Below are 23,304 nucleotides of genomic sequence, written 5' to 3' on the forward strand. Positions count from 1 at the left end.
TCTTATTTGTCAATTGCTCGTAAATTTTCATAATTTTCCCGGTTACAACCAAATCACAAAGAGATCTGGGTACGAGATTGGTACCTGGCAGCAAGCGCGCGGGAAAAGTCGCATAAGCCAAGTTTGATTGGCTTACTTGTCTGCTTTTGAAGCCATCTGTATCGATCGTCACAACACGTTTACGCTGATGATTGACATTTGACATGTTTTAATTGGTTTCCCTATCCATTGAAATTTGCTATTTTGCTTAGTTACCAAAGAGTTGAAAAATAACGAAAAAATGTCAAACCGTTTTGACAAAGTTGATCAAACACCAGTGATCAAACACGTTAACGACAGCCAACAATGCAGTCATTAATGTCGCTAAAAAATAAGCCGGGAATTCTATTAGCATCATTACGGTGTATGTCACTGTAAAAAAGAGGAGCTATTATTTTTCAAATGGAAATGTGCCGAGCAAGTCGCAAACCTGTTAGTCTACTAATAAAAACTCGCATTAAAGTATCGGTTTTTTTTTCTCGCTTTTAAGTTATGTGTAGATAGCCAATCTTTCTCGTCAATTTTTTATCTGTATTATAAAAACATTTTTGTTACATATCAAAAAAACAAATTTTAGGAAAATATGAAATGTTGTGCATGGAATGAATGGTGAATTTTAAAAGAATTAAGAGTGATATTTAGTATTATACGTAATATAATTTTGAATAGTTTATTTGCCCATAATATTGAAGGTGCTTAAATTTCGAGTTATAAGTTGGATAACTAAATATTACTTGCACATAAAATTGTTGTGTAATTCCGTCTGTCCAGATTTTCTAATAAAAACTTGTGCACGATTATAGAAGTCTGGTGATTTTTGTTCCGAGATCTTTTTATACGATTCTTAATACGGTTATCTTATCAGAGATTGTCGTTACTTAACCTCTGATTGTCGTTACTTAAAAATCAGACCTTTTTTACGTTCGCATTTAGCAGTCTTTTGTAACTGTTACGTTTGGGGAGTTGCTGCATTGGCCTGTGGGGGGTGGGGGTTCTTCCCGTTAACTAAAGCGTGTACTGTATATTTTGTTGGAATAAATATTGATGGAAATCAGCCTTTGTCCTATGCAAAGAGAAGAGAAAAATTAATATGATTCAGAAGACAGAAATGCATTGTCCTTGAAATAAGTCATCAAAATAAAGATATAGACATTTTTTAAGCCTTCACTTAACGCACGGAACGCGGTGTTTTGCGTTTGGGCGGCGCTCCCTCAGGGGCAGGGGTCTACTCCCAATAGTGCTCCACCCGAAAGGGATACCTTTAAATGCTGAACGTCCACGAAAGGGTAGGGATTTCACTTCTTGCTTCACTAAAAGTGACATTTAATGGGTACTCAGGTAAGATGTTCTGTGAAGGGGTTGAAATTCTACTAGAAGTATGTGAAAGGGGTACCAATTCATTGGAAGGAATATATAACAGCTATGGGCCTCAGAGCTGCCATCTATTTGATCGAATCTTTACTGTACACGATCAGTATTACGGAATTTTGGTGGTCTCTTTGACCAGAGGTAAAACCTTAGTGGAAAAGGGATGTTTGTCACTATATCGTTATGTTAAAGTCAAGCTGCATATTACAAATGTGAATGAGAGAGAAACTGAATGCTCTTTCCATAGTATTTTATTGCTGCAGTTTATTAACACCACTAAAAAACAATAGTCAAATGTCATTCAGGTCTGCATACCTAATAAATCGATTACAATGCTAACAATAGCTTCAGTTCAATTCAATTGTATTACGCAGGTAACAAAACTCAACAGCTTGACTGTTATATTCTATTGAATAGTAATATTAATGCACCCAAAGGGCTTTGTGGTTGTAGCACATTGTAGCCACAGCAGGGTCATAACCAAGTATATTTTTTCATCGCTGATCCCAAATTTTAGCTCTAAATTTTGATTCCTGATCCCCAAAATGTGGCAACATTTGATCCCCGATTCCATTCTGATCCCATCTGATTAGCCGATCCGGATCCCATGGCATGCCATGACTTGTGACCCAGGATCCCGGGCCCATGATCCCGATCCCGAGGCTGTGATCCCTGATCCTATATACCTGGTTACGACCCTGCCATAGGATTTAGCTGTAGCTGTAGATGCATCATTACGCCAGCAATGCCACCAAATAACATTAGAGGATTCTGTTACATACATACTTGGCTTACAGCTCAGATTAGAAATGTCTCGTAGATAAGTTGATAAACTAATGCATTAAGTTACGGTACTGGCTTCTGATTCCAGGGGGTGAGGGTGGGGTCGCGTAGGGAAGAGGGTGAACTTGCATATGAAACAGTCAGGAGTCCTCTTTAGAAATTAAATTAACCCCAAAAGGAGCCCAATCTTGGCGGGCCCTAGCTATTTTGGATCCCCAAAAGACCAAATTAAAAAAAAAATAGAATTTACATTTCTTTGCGTGCAACCCTAAATGAGAGAAAGAGGGCCAAAAATATTGGTGTTTTGCATGGAGCACCCTTTATAATAGATTTGATTTTAACTGATGTTATTGTTTTAAGCAATAAAGACAGCAAGCATTCCCATTTCTTTCATATAGAGTCCCATTCCCCTCGGGGGTTCTGATGCCACCATTTTTTCATCAATGTTTATGAGCAGTTAGTTGAGTAAACACCTTCTATACTCATACTCCAAGTCATCCCATGAAAGATACCACTGAGAATTCACTTAAACATAACATACTGACAACACAGCTCAGCCTCTAAACATATCCATGTGGTTTCTGTGATTGCTTGTAATTATCTGGAAAAATTTTTTATCCAATAACCAGTTGGCAGCTAAGATCTTAAGGTAGCTAATTTCAAATTGCTTGTAAAAGTAATCACAATACATTTTTTGACAGTACTAGGTTGCACATTGTTTTACATAACCCTACATACATCTGTACTCTGTAAACTATACATGTGTACACATGTACAACTATGCTTTAAACTAAGAAGAAATACGGTTCTTAACCAATAAGTTACATAATTATATACACAATAGATTTTCAAAATGCACTTATCTTAATAAGCAATATTGTCACTGATATAAGGTTGCAAGTCTTCTGACCTATCTGTCTTGTGACTAGATAGAGAAATGTAGTGTCATAAAACCAAAACCATAGTTATCACTCTGGCAAATCATAAAGATCAAAGACAATTCATTGAACCAATCAAAACTCAAAGCAAATACATGTAGCTGAAACCAAGCAGAAGACAAGCAAGTTACAATAACTGGTTTGTACTTCTGATTGGATAAGAAAGTGCCACACACAAGCTTTTTTAACCAATCACCAAGTGCTTTAATGCAAAACCAAAACAGACACAAAAAAAATACTTTTGCCACTGACATGAACATTGCTCTAAGTCAGCTTCAATATTAATAATAATAATTATTAGTACAATTGTGCACTGTACTGTTATAAAACAAACATTACTTAGGTAATTAAGATAATTTCATATATAGCATTATTAATAATAATTTTCTTCATTTTCAGTTTCTCTGAATCATTGTTGCTACAATCCAATTGAGTTGAGAACTCTGTCTTTGATGAGAGGGTCAAAGCACCCGTAACAGTTTTCAAACAGACACTGCGGCTTATTGTATTCCAGCAGCTTCTGCGGGCCACGCACCAAAAAGTGCTCTAAACTGTATGCAATACACACAATGCACTGTTCCTGGTAATCATCACATTCCTGACAAACGTAAACACGACCTGAAGACTTCCCAACAAACACGCCCTGAAGAGAAAAAGCATCCATTTTTACAAAGGGGTATCAAATGGTTTTTGTGAGCATGCCAGCCGTTTTCTTCGCGACGAGCACTTTTCAAAAAGCTACCTCCTTTTATTGCTACTTTTCTGATCTGCCGCATGCTCTGATCGCTCTGTAGTCTTGCACAATATTCAACACGACAACTACTAATGTATGAACATACCTGCCAACCCCCAGAGTACCAAAATCTGGAGACGTCCAGAAATCTTTGCATTGTATGGATATCATTTAAGACAATGTATGAATACTCTCTGAAAATCAGACCGGGAGACTTGATGAAAAACTTGGAGTCTCCCAGGAAAATCTGGAGAGTTGGCAGGTATGTATGAAGGTCTATAAGTGTTTTCTTGACATGCATTGCGTACCAAAGGGCATGTAATGAATTTTGCTATTTTTTACATAAGAAAATGACATGTACAGTGTAGGGGTACAAATTTATTGAAAGCATTGTTTTCTGGAATGGTGCACATGTATGACATTAGTGACGTCTTATTTAAATGGAACTGCTGATCATTCACGCGTGCATACGATGCCAGGAATTTTTCCTCATATACATCACTATACGTGAATGACATTTAACACATAAAATTTGATAAATGCTTTCAGCACCAAATTAAAAGGTTTGCCGAGTTTTAAATCGCCCTTTTCAACATTTTGAAGTTAAGCAGTTTTTATAGATAAGTTTTAAGTTTAAGCTAATTTCTAATTCATTTCTTGTTGACGTTCGACATTTATAAGCTTACATGAAAGCTAACATTTTCTTTGACAGACAACGATACGTAAGCCCAATAAATTTAGTTTACAGTGGATCGATCTTTTTTTTAAATAGACATTTGATTTCTCCTCAAATAAACGGAAGATTATTTGAATCTTATGTAAAATGATGTATTCTCACCTCTACTGGGAAAGACAAGCTTCCTTGCAGAACACCGATCTGGGCGACTTCTTCCTCGATGTAGTATTTTTTCCACACCTGTAATGTGAAGTCTTCGAATACAGTGGACTCATTACGACCAACTATTACGAGATCTCGATTGAAACCCGTTACAATCAGCTTGCGATACTTGTAGTCGTCAAGAAAAGAGTTCAGTTCGCTTGAATTGTTGACATTTAATTGCCTTAGACGTGCGAAGAAGCGTTCCTTGTCCGTAGGATCAGCAAGCTGAAAGGCGCTGGAAATGTCACTGCACTCCGCCATGTTTGTTCTCTGAAGTAGTAAAACCACGCCAGATAATGGGCACAAATTGATGGTAAAATCCTCAATGATCTCCGATTTACAAGAATATCCAGCAAATGCACAGTTGTTGTATAGTTCCTCCTGTGTTTATTAGCTGCCTTTACGCTCCATATCGTACAAACAAACGCACAACAAGAAATCCGAGGGCGACAACCGTGTCTGACAGATGTCAATAATCTTGCGCTGGGGGCCGGACTGAGATGAGACTAATCCTGCCCCACTCCTCCCTTTTAGAAATTTTATTGCCCCAGTTCGAATTCCTCTATTTCTTTCCGATTTTTTCTACGGAGGGTAGTATTCTTATTCTTATGTTTTACTTAATCTGTTATTTAGCTTCCCGAAAGCCACGATTAAAACGGTAACAGCAAAATGATTAACTCTTAGGGGCTCTCTTGACTCTCTTGGGGTTTTTCTGCGTGGCTGTGATCCCCGGGGGGGGGACTCCCATATGAAACGGACGGGGATGCTCGTCGGAAATTTTGAAAAGAACCCCTAAAAGAGACCAATCTGGGTGTGGCTCAAGCCTTTCTTGACCCCTAAAAGATACCAAAAAACTAAGAATGGAGTTTATATTTGTATATTTCTTCGTGTGTAACCCTAAACGAGACCATTATGGCTAAAAATATTGGCGTTTTGGGCGTTTTTTCCCGGAACACCCTAAGCGAGACCAAAAGTCCGAAATTTACACCCCTAAGCGAGACGACGAGCATCCCCGTCACTTTCATATGCGAGTCCCCCCCCGGGCTGTGATCGTAAGCGCCTGCAAGGTAGCATTGTCAGCGGTGACAGTACAAGGTACGCAATCAGGGACAACATGTGTCCCTATACATAAAGTACCTGCTACTGTACCGACCTTGGCGGCCCAAGCTCACAATTAGAGGAGTTAATATATTTAACATAATTCTCTTTTGTAACCATACGCGAAACGTGACTCTCGACCGGCAGCATATGGAGGTGTTGTGTTACAACGGTTCTCATTTATAAAGGTTTGTATGGGAGAATACGCTTTCGAATTTATAGCTAAATATAATGAGATTTTGACAATAAAATCAACTTAACTCAATGTCCTGTCGTTATGTCTGTTGTTATCTCGGTTCTCAGGCCGATCCGAGGCGTTTTAAGCGAGTTATGCAATTTTTGGTTTCCACTGAGAACCGTTGTAACACAACACCTCCATATGCTGCCGGTCGAGAGACACGTTTCGTGTATGGTTACAAAAGAGAATTATGTTAAATATTTTAACTTCTCTAATTGTGAGCTTGGGCTGCCTGTGTTTGCTGCCAACAACTTTTGTTTAAACAGAGTACCGTCAGTACAATCATGTAGATATTTAAATAAATGTAAACAGATGTATAAAAATATATCATTGTGCAATCCACACTTGAAATTGCATGGATTGTAAATGTACAGTGTATGCATACATTTTCTTGCAGAGGTGACAAAGAACTATGCAAGAAGACTGGTCAAAAGAGAGGAAAGCCTTGCTCAAAAGCATCAATGAAAAGGAAGAAAGATTGAAGGATTTTGAAAAAGTAAGTGACTGAGAATTATGACTGAAAGTTATTAGACATCTAATCAAGACAGTTGGACCTCTACTTAATGTCCTCTAATGGACACTGCCATTATAATAACCAAGCTGCATTCAGTCCAAGTTACGCTGAAGATCTTCGGCGTGGATCTTTGCCTTTTTCAATACAATCCTTTAAAATCTTGGCATACACTTGGCAGATCTTCGGCGTAAGCTTCGCTTGGAATGCACCTTGGCATAATACAGACACCTCTATTATCAATCTGCAAAGTATGCATGCCTTTTTCCAAATGTTCATTGCACATACTAATATTGCAGCATTGCACATGACAGCTGACCGCAGTTCACATCATGCATGGGTGAGCTCCTGACTTCCGGTCGTATTGCACGCGGCTAAAAATGGTTCTGCCTGCGCAAGATCTTGTTGAGTTTCGCCATACTCTGCGGGCTGGCCTCTATATAATCTATGGACAGTCCACTTGTTCCCAGAGGAATTTGCTAATAATGTCTAATCACTCACTCCCCCCCTCCCCTCCCCACGAGCCTTGGAGGTCTGCTTATTGTGAAAACATATATTCATGAATGTCAATGAAACAGAAAAATTTAACCAAATTTAAACTTTTTCAACCAAGCTTGTTCAAAAACATTATCAAGCAAGCTAGCGCAAGTTAAAAATTTAATCCAAATGTTGCAATTTTGATTGGTTAATTTTATCTCGTGATTTCCAAATAATTATATGGTACTTAGTGGAAACAAATGTGCTGCAAACACTTTGTACAATACGAATCAAAGGGAGTTACACGTTGCAACCCTTATGGGTTCCTGTTTAAATTACAAAATTAATTATACATAATTTTATTGTAGTTTATTTAAGTTACTATACATGTATGTTTTAAAACTAGTATTTTTTTAATTGGCAGAGGTTCCTCCCCAGAACGATAGAGGATGAGAGACTTATTTTGAAGGTACTGTACACACGTACATGTATATAACTACAATGCATGCGCAGTGGAACCCCGATATAACAATATGCCAAGGGGGCAGTAAAATTGTATTGTTATATCGAGGAATCGTTATATCGGGGTTCCGTCCCATACATTTTACTATTGCCGGGACATACATATTCATCGATCGATATATCGGGAATATCGTTATATCTAAGATCGTTATATCGGGGTTCCACTGTATTTTACAAACCTGATGGATACAAACAAGAGAGAGACCATATTCTATTTCCTTGATAGTTTTAAATAATATTATCAGCAAGAAAAATAATGCCTTATGCAAAAACCCGGGCGGGGGGGACTTGCATACAATGAAAGTGATGAGGATGCTCGTCATCTCGTTTACGGGTGTAAAGTTTGGATTTTGGGTCTCGCTTAGGAAATTAATGTTAAAATTTTTAGCCATAATGGTCTCGTTTAGGGTTACACACGAAGAAATATACAAATATAAATTCTATTTTTAGTTTTTTGGTTTCTTTTAGGGGTCAAGAAAAGCTTGAGCCACACCCAGATTAGTCTCTTTTGGGGATTCTTTTCAAAATTTCCGACGAGCATCCCCAACTGTTTCATTCAAATAGGAATTCTCCCCCCCCCCGGGGGCAAAAGACCGAATCATCCAACATAGTGTACATTAAATAACAAATATAAACAGTGGAATCAGAATTCTTGAACCCTAGATTTTTTTAATCTCCTGATAACTTGAACCAATAGTTGCTTCCCTTCTCTCAGTCAAACACTGCAGTTATAGCCCCGTTTTTTCAAACTCCCAAATTTCTTGAACCAATTTTTGTTTCTCAGAGGTTCAACCAATCAGGATTTTACTGTTAGTGCCTTAATCCTTATCAAAAAAGCAAATGTTAAGGGCAGTGGAACAAAAATTTACATGGCTATCTTCAAAGGTCGGTACACACTAGACGACAAGTCGCTGCAACATGTCACGGGGACAAGTTGCTTCAATACTGTATGTTGCCCTGTGTGACATGGTGCATTTTTACGACAATCTTTATTGCTGCGACAGAATTTTGTCGGTGCGATCGGTCGCACAAATTCAAACTACTGCAGCTTTATTGAATTGGTTAACCAGTTCACTTTCCCACTCTTCTAAATTCTCTGCGTGTACACCGAACTAGCGCCTTGTCGCAGCGACTTGTTTTATAACAGTACACACGGCGTGACTTATTGCAGAGACCTGTTGTTGCGACTTGTCGCCTAGTGACGTGTGTCCAGACCTAAATACATAAACTAAAGATTATGAACTGGATCACGAATCTCGTGATTTTCTCTGGAGTATCAATGAACATTTCACACCAAATATAACTACATGTATTGGGACTGTGTGGGAGGACTGGAGGTGAAAATACTTGACTTGAGTTCAGGCTAAGCACAGCATTTGGCCAAAAAACAAATATTTTTCCATCTAGTGCTACCTAACTCAGTCAATACGCACTATATTGATAATCATGAATTGACAATAGTATACCTGCCAACTTTTTCTGGGTCAAAGGCGTGAGATTTTTATCCTGAGAGTGCCAGGATTTCCGAAGACGATACGACAATGTCCGAAGTTTTCTGAAGACGTCCGAAGTATTCCGAAGATGTTCTGAACATATTCCGATCCCAGTGCATGGACGTGTTTTGCTAAACACGACCTCGTTCCCAATACTTTTTTTGTCAAAACTCTGAGATTTTGGGAAAAATGACGCCATTGACTTTTTTTACATGGAGTTTTCGTTTTTCACATTGGTTTGAGTTTACATTTTTTGGAAAGTGTGTCATTTGTGCTTGTAATAACTCACATCTTTCGGCCAGGAGTGAGGAATTGGTTCGTAAGCGTGAGTTGGTGTGAGATTGAAGTTTTCAACTTGCAGGCGTGAGACTCACGCCCAAGGCGTGAGAGTTGGCAGGTATACAATAGGTGATAAATTACTCAGTGAATGACCCTGCACACTTTGGTGCATGATCTCATTAATTTTATTTTCTGCATTTCATTCAATGGTCCCTTGTAAAAAAACCTCACAAGTGTAAGCATCAACTTTAAGTTAGTATAATAATTTTTGTAATTATACATGTATCATATTTACATGTTTTGTCTTTAAATTGTGAAGGAAAAGGACCTAGAAAAAGAAGTTGATGTTATTAAGTCCAAGGTACGTTGAATAACAGGGTTGCCACAGATCAGAAAATGATCAGGGGAAAAATTTTTGAACCTGGTCGAGGAAAAGTCAGGGAATTTTATTTCGAGTCTAGGAAAATTGACATTTTGAAAAAAATGATGACACCTCTGATATAATGCTATTGAATGCTAGAAGAAACATTTCAGGTCACAGTGATCTAGTACACTAATACGGCTGACTTTTTGTATTTACTTTGTCAAGGAAATTCAATTTTAATCAGGGAAAAGCCAGGGAATTTTAAAAAACGATGTCTGTTATGTGTATGGAAAATAACTCATTCATAAAGCTGGAGTTTACCGGGACACAAAAAATTGCAGTCCCCAGACTTCAATGTCCAGCTTACACAACAATTACATTGTCATGTTTGTATTGTAGTCTCAATGTACATGTACACTGAACATTATGTAAATATCAAAATTAGAACCCCCATAACTTGAACTTGGATAACAGTTTTACTCAAACAACCCTGCTAACTCGAACTAACCTCCAATTCCCTTAGTTTTGACCCCACTTTTCAGTCATTTTACTCGGTTAACTTGAACTCGGATAACTCGAAAACCCTGCTAACTCGAATTACAGTAAATTTTGTTTCCCTTGAACAAAATTTGGGTCAAATTTACCCCGATAACTCGATTTTCAGTTCTTGCAACTTGCCATATCATGGACACCTATTGATTAGAGCAACGAACAGATCAAGTATATGAATGGAATTAGATACGGAGACTTTGCTATAGAATGTTTGTGTTAGCTTTAACATTTTTCATTAACCGTCTTTTTTTCCTGTGCTTTATTGCCAACCACCTCCTTAGTATTAATGTAATTTAACTTCGCTCAGCTCGATAAGCTTTTTAGTTTTTCTGAGTGTTGTTACCATATTCTGTTTTAATTATATGTATATATGTATATATTTTTTTTCAAAATTGTATGTAGGTACTTTTTTGGTAATAAAGTTGTTGTTGTAAGTATTTGACAGCCATTTTCCACTCTTATCATAAGAATGTACTGTATGGTCGTGTTAGAGTTTCTGACGAGATAAGTTAAATGTGCACTGTACTGTATACTGAAATGCTGAAAAATAAGTGAAGTATCAATTATTAACTTGGCAAATTAAATATTCAATTGACCCCGATAACTCGAAACAACGCCAACTCGAACTGTTTTTCATTTCCCTTCAGAGTTCGAGTTACCGGGGTTTTTACTGTACTTTTTTGAAAATCATTGACACAATTGGCATGGTGTTATAAACAGAGTGTGACCAAAGTTGCTCAGGTGGAGCATGCGTTGTTTACTAATTTACAGAGTTTCATGTTGTATGTACACCTGTTATAATGCGTTTTGAAATTTATGCTTCATTGAACGTTTTAGCCTGCGAACAGGCTCCCGAGTGGGGTTTTTACGCGAGCGAAGCGAGCGGAAGAGCGGGGCCTGAGGGGGAGCCTGTAGACTTTGTTTGATTCCGCCCATCCGCCCACTTGTAATGGATCCTGTAACACATCTGTCAGTAGGGTAATTAGACCTAGCAAAAAACAGATGACAGGCCTACACAGACTCCTACTTCGTGACTTTTGTACAAAATAAGCCGTTCGGTAAAATTGGATTTGGTCGTCCAATTTATTTTGACGCTTCAAAGTTGTTTAGAAAGGGCACTATGCTCTGTCACTTGTATTATAAGAAGGCGATTTTAGGTTATAAAGTAAAGTCGAAAGACTGCCGCTCAGCAGATGTGTAGAGATGATAGATCTGCACCGTTTCCCGTTAGTACATTTTGACACCTCTGTATTAAATTTTGCTATTGCGGTTAGCCTTGGCTCATTCATATTCGCAACATGTGTTTTAAGCTCTAAAAATGTTCGCTCTGGAAGGACACAGATCCTATTTCCGTGAATATGTTGATTATGTACTTGCATTCTATATTTGCAAGGCCGGGCCCGGCTGTTTATAGTGTTGCAATGTGTGTTGCTTTTTATCACAGATGACATATTTATTTCTGTTCACTTTAGCCAGAGACTGCGTAGCTTTATTTTGCAAAGCTATTGCTTTGTTTTAGAGACACGTTATTTACTGTCGCTAAGGATATGTATCTTGCATCAATTTTAACGAGCGTTTAGTCTTTTGAGCTCGATGTTTTGGATTTTCGCCTCTTTCCTTTGTTCGTTGTGTGACATTTGCACCACAAGATAAATGTAGGATTCATGTAGATTTATCGCATATCTAACCACACGCAAGTCGGTTGACTTTTTTTCGTGTTGTGTATGCCACTATTTTTCATCACTCACTTGTCAAAAATTAGCGTTCTGACCAATCAGATCATGATACCAGTATCTGGTATCATGGATCGGCGTTTTCAAAAGACTGTCCACAGGCTCCCGTGCCCCCGTACTCCCCCTCAGGCCCCGCTCTTCCGCTCGCTTCGCTCGCGTAAAAACCCCACTCGGGAGCCTGTTCGCAGGCTATGAACGTTTTTATCTTCATTTTTAGATTGCCACAGTCAAGCAAGAAATAGAAGTCTTGAAATTGCGTAAGAAGCTAAAGGTATCTCTCTTGGATCAACTGAAAATTAAAAAAATAATTTAATTTAATTAAGATAGCAACAGCTTCAATCATTCAACCACCCACCAACCAACTAACCAGATCTTTAATTCCTAGAGAGATCAAATAAACATAATTTATCTAGAAACAGGGTTTTGCTTTGTCAGTACTTATTAAATAATAATTATTACATGTTCAAAAGCCAATTTCAAGGGAGTTGACTGTGAACACATACTTGTCTGAATAACTAACTGATAGGAGATGCATTAATTAACAATTATTCAACAAGTGGAGGTGAATAATTGTTTTAGTATATATACCACACAAGTTAAATAACTAGCGGACCAAAACATCACTTTTGGTAAACAAAGCGACATGTGAAGGCAGTTTGTTTCTCTTTAGCTGCTCAGAGGTGAAAAGTACTTTGCTAACCACCTCCGAGTTAACCAATCAGTGCACGCGAAAAGCACTATTCACTTGTGTGGTGTATACTAAAAATGTATATTGAAATTTATAATTTTATTATGTTAACTGTTCTTTTTTGGCTTCTTTGCAGGAACTTGAAGAGGAGAATGAAGCTCTGAAGGGGTGACTGGAATAAGGCCCCAAATGACTTCTGATAAATTGCTAGATTCCCCTTCCAATTTGCCCTGTGAATGCTTATACATGTAAGTCAAGGGAAGAATGTCATATTATATCAGGAGTAACTAGGCCTCATTCCACTCACCCTTTCAATAATTTATACTTTGTCAATTACCGGTACCCAATACAGCAAAACATGTTTCCTCTATTTTATACTCTGATATAAAGGCTATACAGCCAATCAAAACACATAGAAGATCCATACCATACAATATTATAAAATGACATTCATACTTAATGCATGTGCTGATTGGTTGCCCTGCATGCTTCTCAGCTATTCTTTTCTAAAAATGCCGTTATCACCTGCAATTATTTGTATGTATTTTTCACCTTAATTTCTCATTTCATTTTTTATCAGTCATACAATCAATCAATCATTCAATCAATGGATGAATCGATGGTTGGATCAATGGATCGATGGATCAATCAATCAATCAATCAATCAATCAATCAATCAATCAATCAATCAATCAATCAATCAATTAACTAGTACATGTGTGCATGATTTGATTTGATTTGATTTTGATTGATTTTTTTTTATTTTAAGCACCAGAAAACGAACGTTTTTAGAATAAAATTGTTTTTAAACACCTTACATCTATTTCTGTGTTATATTTTTTGCTGTTTCTGTGCACACCTTGCCCGGTCGGGGTGGGGGCCCAGGGGGATACTCCGGTTTGTAAATGACGGTGATGATCGAAGGATTTTTTTAGGTTTGAAGTTTTCGATTCCGGAATTTTTTTGTGTTGGAAAATTTGGCAAGTATTTTTTGGGGTGACTTGATTTGAATAGGGGATTTTTTGGGTATTATAAACGAACTAAAGTGCCTTGGCGTGGCTTTGGAGTACTAATGGTATGATGAATAAAAAAACACAAGCATTCAATTTTTTATGATTTTCTTTGCGTTATATTATTGCCCCTCCTGGCAATTTAGGGGTAAGTTGACAAGGGATTTTTTGGGTAATGTTAGAAGACTTAGGGATTTTTTTGGGGTCCTGAGGTTTGCCTCCATTCGATCATCCCCGTCATTTACAAGCCGGAGTACCCCCCCTGGTGTGGAAGTAGGGCGTAGGTAAAATGGCCGTGCTTGTTGGCAAGTCCAAAATATTGTTTAAAGAGTGTCGACTGTGCTGAACAAACAAATGCATGTTCAAGATTGCGGTTAAGGCTTCCTCCCAATACTTTGGAATGGAAATAGACAACCCTGTTCAGCGTAGAAAGTTTGTGTTAATTTTGTAATTCTTTTTGAATTTTGAAAAAGATAAGAACATTTCTTCCTCCTACAAAATGTCCGACAGCGTCTTTACGCCGTCATTGAACCATTGTTTATAAAAAGCAGATTTTCCGGTAATGGTGATAAGGTGATTATTCCATAGGATCTCGTTTTCTTTTTCTTGTCGTGGGAATATAACTATCCGCTACTTTTCGCAGCGTTGCTTTGTGTGACATGTCAGTCTCAACTTGCAACGCAATTTTTTCAATAAATAGAACGCAATGATTTTTCAACACAAAGATTCAATAAATAGAACGCATCATTCGTGTGTGACCGGTAACCTATAGCTAAGTACTTCAAGTGCTTGCTTGCTTGTACCCCCTCTGCAACTTGCAATAATTGTAATGATGGAAGGTAGCATTGGCGTTAAACTTTTTAGTTGCTCTGTACTTGTCAGTGGCCAACAACTCACACAGATAAAGATCTTTCGAGTCAGGATACGCCGCCATGTTAAACGAATAACACTTTGGTTCACCAACACAAAGGAAAGTGCAATCTAACTGATCTGCCACCATGGACGATGTTATTTTCTTTACCCATAAGTAGTGGAAAGGATTTCGCTGAAAGTCGCCAACAGAGAAGTCGCCTGTTGGATTTCGATAAAGAGCACTGTCTTCCATAGTGTACATCATCATTAACTGAGAGAACAGAAACAATAGAAGTGGCAGAAGTACCATGGCGCGTTCTTTGCAAGAAGACTAGATGACCAAACCGACGATTAAATAGATTTTTCCCTTCAAAACTCTCTAAGTTTCAATCACTGAACTATGTCATGTTCAGGTTAGTCGTTAGACGCGTACGGCTGCGTCGCCAAAGGTGTTCTATCTTATATTACGTACGTTCCACTGTATGTTTTTATATTGCTTTAAAATTTGTAATGGACTAAAAAGGTTACACCACTATACGTTCTATATGTTTAATAATATCATGGAAGCAGTATTTATTCTGAGTCTTACATAATTAAAAATTTACGACGTTAGTTAAAGTATTTAAGTTCTACTATATACGTACTGCCAGCGCAAAGCTTCATTACATAGAATAGGAAATTACTGGAACTGAAAAAAGGCAATTCGATTTTTCATAGTTTTAAGTAGGTCAATGTTTTACCCTAACAAGAGAAACAGAGTGTTTTATTCCGCATGTTTGAGACATCGTGAGCAATAATGTAGAATTTTCGGAAAAAACGGTCTTAAATGAATTGCAGCAGTTACACAAGGGGTGAGGCTTTTGGCTTCAGTTGACCTTTTTGAGGAGGCTCCGCCCGAAAAAGGTTACTACGAGTTGAAGTATAGGGAAAAAGGTAGGGGAAAGTGTCTTTTAGGTGTTAGCAATATCCGAAACAGACACATACATGTATTAAGCATGAGAATATTTTTTTTGACTGGGGTTAATAAAATGAAAAGTTCAGAAAAGGGATGATATATTTGTACTGTAGTTATGTAGAGGTGCTTCTATTTTCTGCTATTTTGTAAAAGGGTTAGCTTTTCCTTAAAAATAGAGTTAGAAAAACCCTTTCTAATTGTTAGAATTAATTTTGTTCAAACCCGTTGCTTTATGTAAATACACTGGTGGCGGCGCTTTTTTAGCTTCAAAGAATCGAGTTACTTTTGTTCAGAAAACTAGCGTTGAAGCTTATCTTCAAACGATTTCCTTCCCGCAAGAACTCTTTGGGGTAACATTTTAAGGGTCGCCCACTACAGTTACTGAAGATACAAAGCTTCCACTCCGAAAAATGGAGACAGATTTTTCTTCAAATATTTATCGGCCGCTATTATTGCTTAAAACCAGCCTAGTTTTGTGTTATAAAACGCCGAAGAAACTGCAAGTGCCTTAAATAAGCGCTAAAAGTATCGAGAAAGTACTCATTTGTCTTTTAAAAACATCAAAAATAACCCTCAATTTTCGAATTCTACAATGTATGCAGCCATTAAACTATTATACACCACTTAAATTCGAACAGCTGGCACCCTTCCACGGAGTGCACAGACAAAAAGGACCCTCAAAAAGAAAGCTATAGCTATGTTCCTTTGAGTCCTCTTTCTTTAAATATAAAGTTAACGTGCTTAGAGCACAAACAATTTTGAATTACAACAGAAGTCCTCAATTATTCATTCTATAAAGATTTTATTTACAAATATCCATGTCTATGAATATCTTAAACTGATTAAAATACGTTTTACCGAGCTTATAAACTCTCTGTTGCGTGACACTTTTCAGGAAATTTTTCCAATGCAACTTCGCGCTACATATTGCTGCAACTTGCAACATAACCTGATATCATGGCCTCCCTCCCTACTTACCACTCCAGGGAAGGAGGGCATGAGACATTTAATCGTATGTAAAAAAAAAAAACCGGATTCTTGTTTTTCTTTTGATTGGTTGAGAAACAATACTAAATGAAGCGGTGTGGACTGATTGGCTACAACATGAATGGTAGTACATGCAAAAACACTTCACAACTTGCAATGCAACAATGTTGCAAAACAAGTTGAACAAAAAATGTTGCCCGTATTGCTGGGTCTTAAAACTCTTATAAAACCTGGCTTTTTAGGCAAACAGACCGTATGTTAGTCGAGAACTGGCAAACTTGATGCGTGGTCGGTTTGGATTCACCACAAGAGAACAGAAAACGTTGGTAACCGCCCTGCAACAGGCAGCAGAGAAAGCCTCATACTTTATCTGGCTAAAGCGTGACGACAAAGTGTGGCTCGGCTAGTTTTTTATTTTCTTTTTAACTCATGTCCCAGCCAGCACCAGCTCTTGTGAAGCCTCCTTAGGGAGGGGCCCCGCCATGGCAGAAGGCAGTCGAGGAGTAGGGGCCGAAACTGTCTGCCATGGTTCCTCCTGACGACTTCCAAGCTGGATCCAGCATTGGAGCTGCTGGCTGGGAAGCACCGCAGTGTTTTACTACTTCTCAGTTGTCCAATTTCATGTTTTTAAGAATTTAGCAGCTAGGAATATGTTGTGACAGTGGAGATTGCCTTTTTCCAATTTGGGATCGACTTTAAGTGAAGTTGAGAGAATTTCTGAGCTCATCATTGTCGAATTCATTTTCTTGTAGAACATAAAGCAAGACACAAATGCACAAATAAATTTGGGGATTGATCGCAGATCAGTAAATATCGTAGCATGTTTTAGCGACGCTGTAAAACTGGATCGAACTAATTCGCAGACCAGGAAGTAATTTCTCAATAAATACATCTAAGCACGGATTGATATTTTGTTTGACTTTATTAAAGCTTTATAAATAAACGCAAATGCCAATTAATTACGTGGTTTTTATTTAGGGAAAATAACAAAGACCTTTTCCAGTATGTAATATTCTGTATGCACCTAATTGAAACCATTCTCACGCTCTAAATTCCTCTCAGCTACTTTAAGACGCGACACAGTTAGCATTCACTTTTACATTAAAAATTGTTTAAATTACATTAAACTTGTTATATGCTAATGTTAGCAAAACCGGGTTAATAAAAAAAGAAAACAAATCGCAACAATAGAAATTACTTATATCTGACTATTTGATTTCAGGTTCAAATGTGTCTTCGAACATCGATAACGATACGACAGAAATAAACTATTTTATTATAGGTGAAGAATTTAAACCTTCCTTAAAATTACTAGCTACTTCAAGGTCCTTAATTTATCAAGTAAGTTTAGCTGAAATGAAACTGGTGTTTCATGACATTTTTAATTACTCTATTTATAGCAAAACACTGGCAATCTATGAGTTTAGGGCAGATTGTCATGTTAACCGAATTGACATGAATTAGTTTTATGTCCAAATGCCATGTTAAGTCAATACGTCACGTGATTCAGTTGCTGGTCTTTCCGTAGCACTTTAGTTTTCCCAGAGTGTGGTAACCCTGTTCGTCAATTTTGTTGTTGATAGTACCGACGTCTCCAAACCTTAGCTGCATCACGGGAAGGTGGGATTTGTTTGTCAGCAAACCGCTGTCCTCGCGCCACACAGCATCATTTTTGTCGCAGTTGCATCCGTATCTGGTGTATGCGCATGTGTCAGATAACCCGCATGCGCACTCGTAAGGAAATGCGGAATCACTTCCTCCCCAATACGTCATCTTGTCTCCATCACGTGACACCCACCAGCCAAACATCCCACCGTTGTGTAAGAGCATTGAATGATAACATTCATATTTGATAAACTGTTCGCAGTGTGCAGATATGGCCGTTAGTTTGCCCAGCTGGAGAAAATCTGCCCCGGTGTACTTAATGTCACGACTGTAACAGCCACGAGTGTCACATCCTTGCACCAACATTTTGCCTTCACTGTCGTGACTGATGACTGTCACGCCAACTTGATTCTTGTCAGTCATGTCGCAGTAAACGGTGAAAGGTGTCACGCCTCCTTTTCTATCAGGGTTGATGTCGTAAGAACCACTTGGAGCTTTGGGATTGCACAACTTAATCTCACTACAGCTTTTACTTCCTGCAAGGAAATGTTGAAACGTTTCTAAAAATCTATGTTTGGTATTGGGCTTGGAACAGAAAAGCCTGATAACAAGTTGAAATTAAACCCGTTATAGAGGTAGTGAAGAACATTTCCGTTGAATTCCACAGTTTGCCTCCTTTCCATGTCCATCGGGGAAAAGGCGATTGTTATGTTAATGCAATAATACCATGTGACACCAAAAGACGTCACAGGAAAAACGATGTAATATATAAAAATTCTGTTTAACTTATGTGTTGTTCAAATTTTACAGCTTAAAATGTCTTAGCAGATTCGATAAAGACACCTCTTATTTTTGTCCCGAATGAGGGTAATAACATCTCACGAACAAAGTTTGAGAGAAGCCTGATAATTGTGACACTGCTTGACTGTGCCAGGGGGCAGCTTGTAAGCTAAAGTCAGCATCCAATGTCTACGGGGGAATTTTTCTACGAGATAAATACAGGGTTAAGCCTTTTGAGGCACTGAGGGCATGGAGTTGTAGCTTTCGCGAGACTTGTTTGAGAGATAGGAATTAATAGATCTTGAAGTTCTCAAAGATCTCAAAGATCTATAAATAAAGTTTGATTGATTGATTGATTGATTGAAGTGGTACCTCCGTGTTCGCAGTGAGTTCCACAGAATCCCAGCTTGCAGTGGCAGCGATAGGAGTTCAGTTCGTATTCAGGAACACAGTCCGCACCGTTCTTGCAAGGATCACTTTCACAAGGAGACTGAAAATAACGTACGAAAAGATTAGCAATAAACACTGTTTCGTAATTATAGCAAGACTTCAAATGACAAAAACTATGTCTATGAACTATATGATTTACCAATGGGCTGTAATGATGGAAGGTAGCATTAGCGTGAAACTTTTTAGTAGCTCTGTACTTGTCAGTGGCCAACAGCTCACACAGATAGAGACCTTTCAAGTCAGGATCCGCCGCCATGTTAAACGAAAAACACTTTGGTTCAGCAACACAAAGGAAAGTGCAATCTAACAGATCTGCCACCATGGACGATGTTATTTTCTTTACCCATAAGTAGTGGAAGGGATTTCGCTTAAAGTCACCAACAGAAAAGTCGCCTGTTGGATTTCGATAAAGAGCACTGTCTTCCATAGCAAACACCATAGTTATGTTAGCCGAGAGAAAGAAAACGAGCACAAGTAGAATATGCGCCATAACGGGGCGCGAGCGAACCACAAATGATGAAGTATGAATAAAAATGAAGAATAGAAAGCCTTTTAAATTTATTTTTGACTTCGTTGTTTGAACATGTAACTCATTCGTTGATTAAAAGTATTTACTTAGTGGCAAGTGCATCTTAGGAAGTGCATCAAGTCCGTCATGCAACCTACGAAATACTTGGCTTAATAAAATGCTTCATTTACATCTGAAAATCGTGGCTTAGCATCTTGTTTTAAAAAGTCGAAAGATTTTAAAAGTTGCAAATCATCTCCGAAAGATCTTTCTTTGTTGGGTGTAAAGACGAGTGCGTGTTAGGTGCAATGAATTAAAGTTTGAGAAAGATGTTAAAACAATCATTTCCCGTTTCTAAAATATTTATGACTTTTAATGGACGTAACGAGATAGGCGTGTTGCATTTCCTGGCGAAGAGTTTGTAAAAAAAGAAAGACGAAACCATTAAAAAAACTATTGCTCTTGTGATGAATTTTTGTGACGCTGTCTTTCTTTTTCCGTGAGCATTGAAAAGGCGAAAGAAAAATTAAAATGGTGTTGTAATAAGACCATAGGTCTTGCAAAGCTGTAAAAGGATGCGTATGTCAGATTTCGAACGAGATCAATTTTAGCTCACTTAACGTTAAGTGGGTAAATGATTGATTGATTGATTAACTAAAGGATAAGTTGCCAACATGCAACTCAGTAAACATTGAATCGGAATCCTCCACAATGAATAGTGAAAAAAATTTCGCGAGAGCACCTTTTATCGGTTTTAAGAGCGCCTTATTGATGAAATAGAAAATGTATTAAATCCTTTTTTCGGAATAATTATAAAACGGTTTTCAGATAATAAGAATACACTGCCTGTAAAAGTAGCGGAGAAAAAGTCTCAAATTGTTAGCTAACGATAGTCTAATTAATTCCCGTACGAGACCTTCAACATTTTAAATAATTAATACCCCTTCACATTAGGCAGGGAAGTCGAGTTTTTTCTTCGAGTCGCGGGCATGTAAAATAAGGCTTTAGCAAAGGGTGACTTTCTATGATGGCAAAAATTATTTTGGTCGCATAAATAAACAGCTGTGTTTGACCAAAGTTGCAGTGCTCAAACGCGGAAAACACTTCTGGAACATTCTCAGTGAAACAGCCCTCCATACATACCTATTTTCAAATGGGTAGCACAGCATAAAAATAAGGAATGTTGGTTATCGAACATTACGCTTTCAATATAATTTTGTTAAAGGTTGTTGAATCGACATTTACGCTACCATGCGTAAATTTGACTTAATATAAACTTGGAGAAAAGGAGTCTCTTAACCGGACTTTAAACTTGAGTGTAAAGCTGGTATAAAGGTCATCTTTAAAAAAAATGTAAAGGTAACGTAAAGCTGAGATCGAAATTTACGCCAGCTTTACGTTAGATTTAACAACGTGGTAAATTATGTTTTCGTGCTCAGATGCACTTAAACCAAGCCATAAACAACAGAGGATGTTTATCCTTGCCGTAAACATATTTAATAATTTAAGCGCCATTATCCGACAGAAAATGGATAGAATTTGCCCTTACGCCATTTTTTTGGGAGGCGCGGTGGCCTAATGGTTAGCGCGCTCGACTCCGAGTCGAACGGCCCGGGTTCGAGGCCTGGCCGGGGCGCTGCGTTGTGTTCTTAGGCAAGACACTTTACTCTCACAGTGCCTCTCTCCACCCAGGTGTACAAATGGGTACCGGCGAATTTACTGCTGGGGGGGTAACCCTGCGATGGACTAGCATCCCATCCAGGGGGGAGTAGCAATACTCCTAGTCGCTTAATGCTACAGAAACCGGGATAAGCTCCGGCTGTATGAGCCTCATGGCTCGGACACAGACTTTACCTTACCTTTTACCATTTCCAAAAATACAATGTGCAAATTAGCGTTTGAATAATAAAAAAAACTGTTTAGTCTTATTTTGGCGGTCCGCTATCGCACAACTAAAATTTGAAATATAAAGTTTACATAATGCAAAAATAACATTATGTCTTCCTTTTCTAGTCTGTCTGAAAATTTAAATCTTATGCTTTAAAATCTTGTTGGCATGAATGATATGGATGTAACTATAAAAAACAACAACGAGGAATTAAATGGGGAATTGCTTGGAATGGGAAACTGGCATGAGAAATTTAAAATCGAAATTAAATTCTTTCGTTAATGAAGATAAGATTTGTGCACACTTTTGAAGAACTATGGAAGTTTTGAAGTTTTAAGAAAGAATTGGAAGATTTTTCTTCTTGATCGTACGTGGATTACTTATGCGCGGGCTGAGTCAAAATACAAACTTCGTAGGTCTTTTATTCAAAAATGTCTTCTTTGCAGCTTAAGGTGGCTTACAACACAGCATGAAAATTGGGTTTTACGTGAAATAAAAGGTGGTTAAATCTGGTTTAAAGTTGGTTATCTAACTTTACACCATCAATTAAATGTTGTGAAAGGTAGTTAAACCAATCTTTACGCTACCATGTGTAAATGGGATTTAAAGTTTATGTAAAGAAGTCCCATTACCCTGCCTTTAAACTTGAGTGTAATGCTGGCATAAAGGTCAGCTTTAAAAAATGTAAAGTCAGCGTATAGCTGAATAAATTCCAAATTTACGCCAGCTTTATTTGAGCTTTACACCACGGTAAAGTTAGGTTTTCATGTTGTGCAACAGTTTTGAGGGGGGGTGAATTAGCCCAACTTTCAACCATTCTTTTAAAATGTCCAGCAATGTTTTATCTTCCTCGTTTTACTGTTTGTTACAGTGTAAAACCTTCATTTGCCACATTTGAACAATAAAAATGGCCCAGTGGTTTAGGGCGCTGGTTTTGCAATCCGGAGGTCCCGAGATCGAACCCTTTACCCTGCCTCTAGCTGGATTTTTTCTCCGGTAGTCTTTGTTAATAACCAACTGGTCTGCCTCCTGCTAGTTGGGATTTTTACCTATGTTATAAAGTTTATTTAAAATATGTGTTTCCACTGTCTCAGTGGCATGCCTGTAAACTAGTTATCTTAAGAAAATATGAAGCTAAGGGCATCACCACTATAAACAACCTTTACATTTGTTTTTTACATTTTGTCGATATATAAATAGCCAAAATAAGAGAACGAGTGCTTAAGAGGAGATGGGCGCTTGTAGTTTCAGTGGTGCTGTTTTCAAAATCTACACGTATATGACCCTACCTCAAATTTTCAGAAATTAGAAATTAGCTTTGATTACACATTCATGCAAAATTAAATAAAGATCTGGGAGATGTTAGTCCCATCTCAGCTCGTTCCCTTTCTCCATCTTCCCTCGGTCATCCTCGTTTCCTTTTCCCGCTTGTTGCCCAGGTTAAGAAACTATGTCCCGGATCGTACCAGATGTCAGTTTGAACTTTCAAAATTTATATTTGTGTCGCTGGAAACCTTAAAATAATAGTCCATTTTTATTAAGAATTGCTATATTAGAGCACTGAAACTGTTAA

At 37.9% G+C, this 23,304-nt stretch overlaps 2 protein-coding genes and 1 long non-coding RNA gene across 3 annotated transcripts; 1 reads left to right on the top strand and 2 right to left on the bottom strand.

Moving 5' to 3' along the window:
* Positions 1 to 1,640: 1,640 nt before the first annotated feature.
* On the bottom strand, positions 1,641 to 5,216 carry LOC144650954 (uncharacterized). The gene is made up of 2 exons (XM_078510799.1): positions 4,700 to 5,216; positions 1,641 to 3,771 (listed from the first exon to the last, which is right to left on the bottom strand). Exons 1-2 carry the CDS (start codon positions 5,000 to 5,002, stop codon positions 3,547 to 3,549), a joined length of 528 nt encoding a protein of 175 aa, XP_078366925.1. The 5' UTR covers positions 5,003 to 5,216; the 3' UTR covers positions 1,641 to 3,546.
* Positions 5,217 to 6,473: 1,257 nt separating this feature from the next.
* LOC144648914 (uncharacterized) lies at positions 6,474 to 13,272 on the top strand. The gene is made up of 5 exons (XR_013569800.1): positions 6,474 to 6,573; positions 7,490 to 7,534; positions 9,679 to 9,720; positions 12,226 to 12,279; positions 12,833 to 13,272. It is a non-coding gene; the product is annotated as an uncharacterized LOC144648914 (long non-coding RNA).
* Positions 13,273 to 17,916: 4,644 nt separating this feature from the next.
* LOC144647786 (contactin-associated protein 1-like) lies at positions 17,917 to 19,836 on the bottom strand. The gene is made up of 3 exons (XM_078507481.1): positions 19,475 to 19,836; positions 19,258 to 19,375; positions 17,917 to 18,641 (listed from the first exon to the last, which is right to left on the bottom strand). Exons 1-3 carry the CDS (start codon positions 19,823 to 19,825, stop codon positions 18,007 to 18,009), a joined length of 1,104 nt encoding a protein of 367 aa, XP_078363607.1. The 5' UTR covers positions 19,826 to 19,836; the 3' UTR covers positions 17,917 to 18,006.
* Positions 19,837 to 23,304: the final 3,468 nt, after the last annotated feature.

This window comes from Oculina patagonica, chromosome 4, assembly GCF_052425735.1.
Source record: "Oculina patagonica isolate OP01 chromosome 4, crgOcupat, whole genome shotgun sequence".
Taxonomy (NCBI): Eukaryota; Metazoa; Cnidaria; class Anthozoa; order Scleractinia; family Oculinidae; genus Oculina; species Oculina patagonica.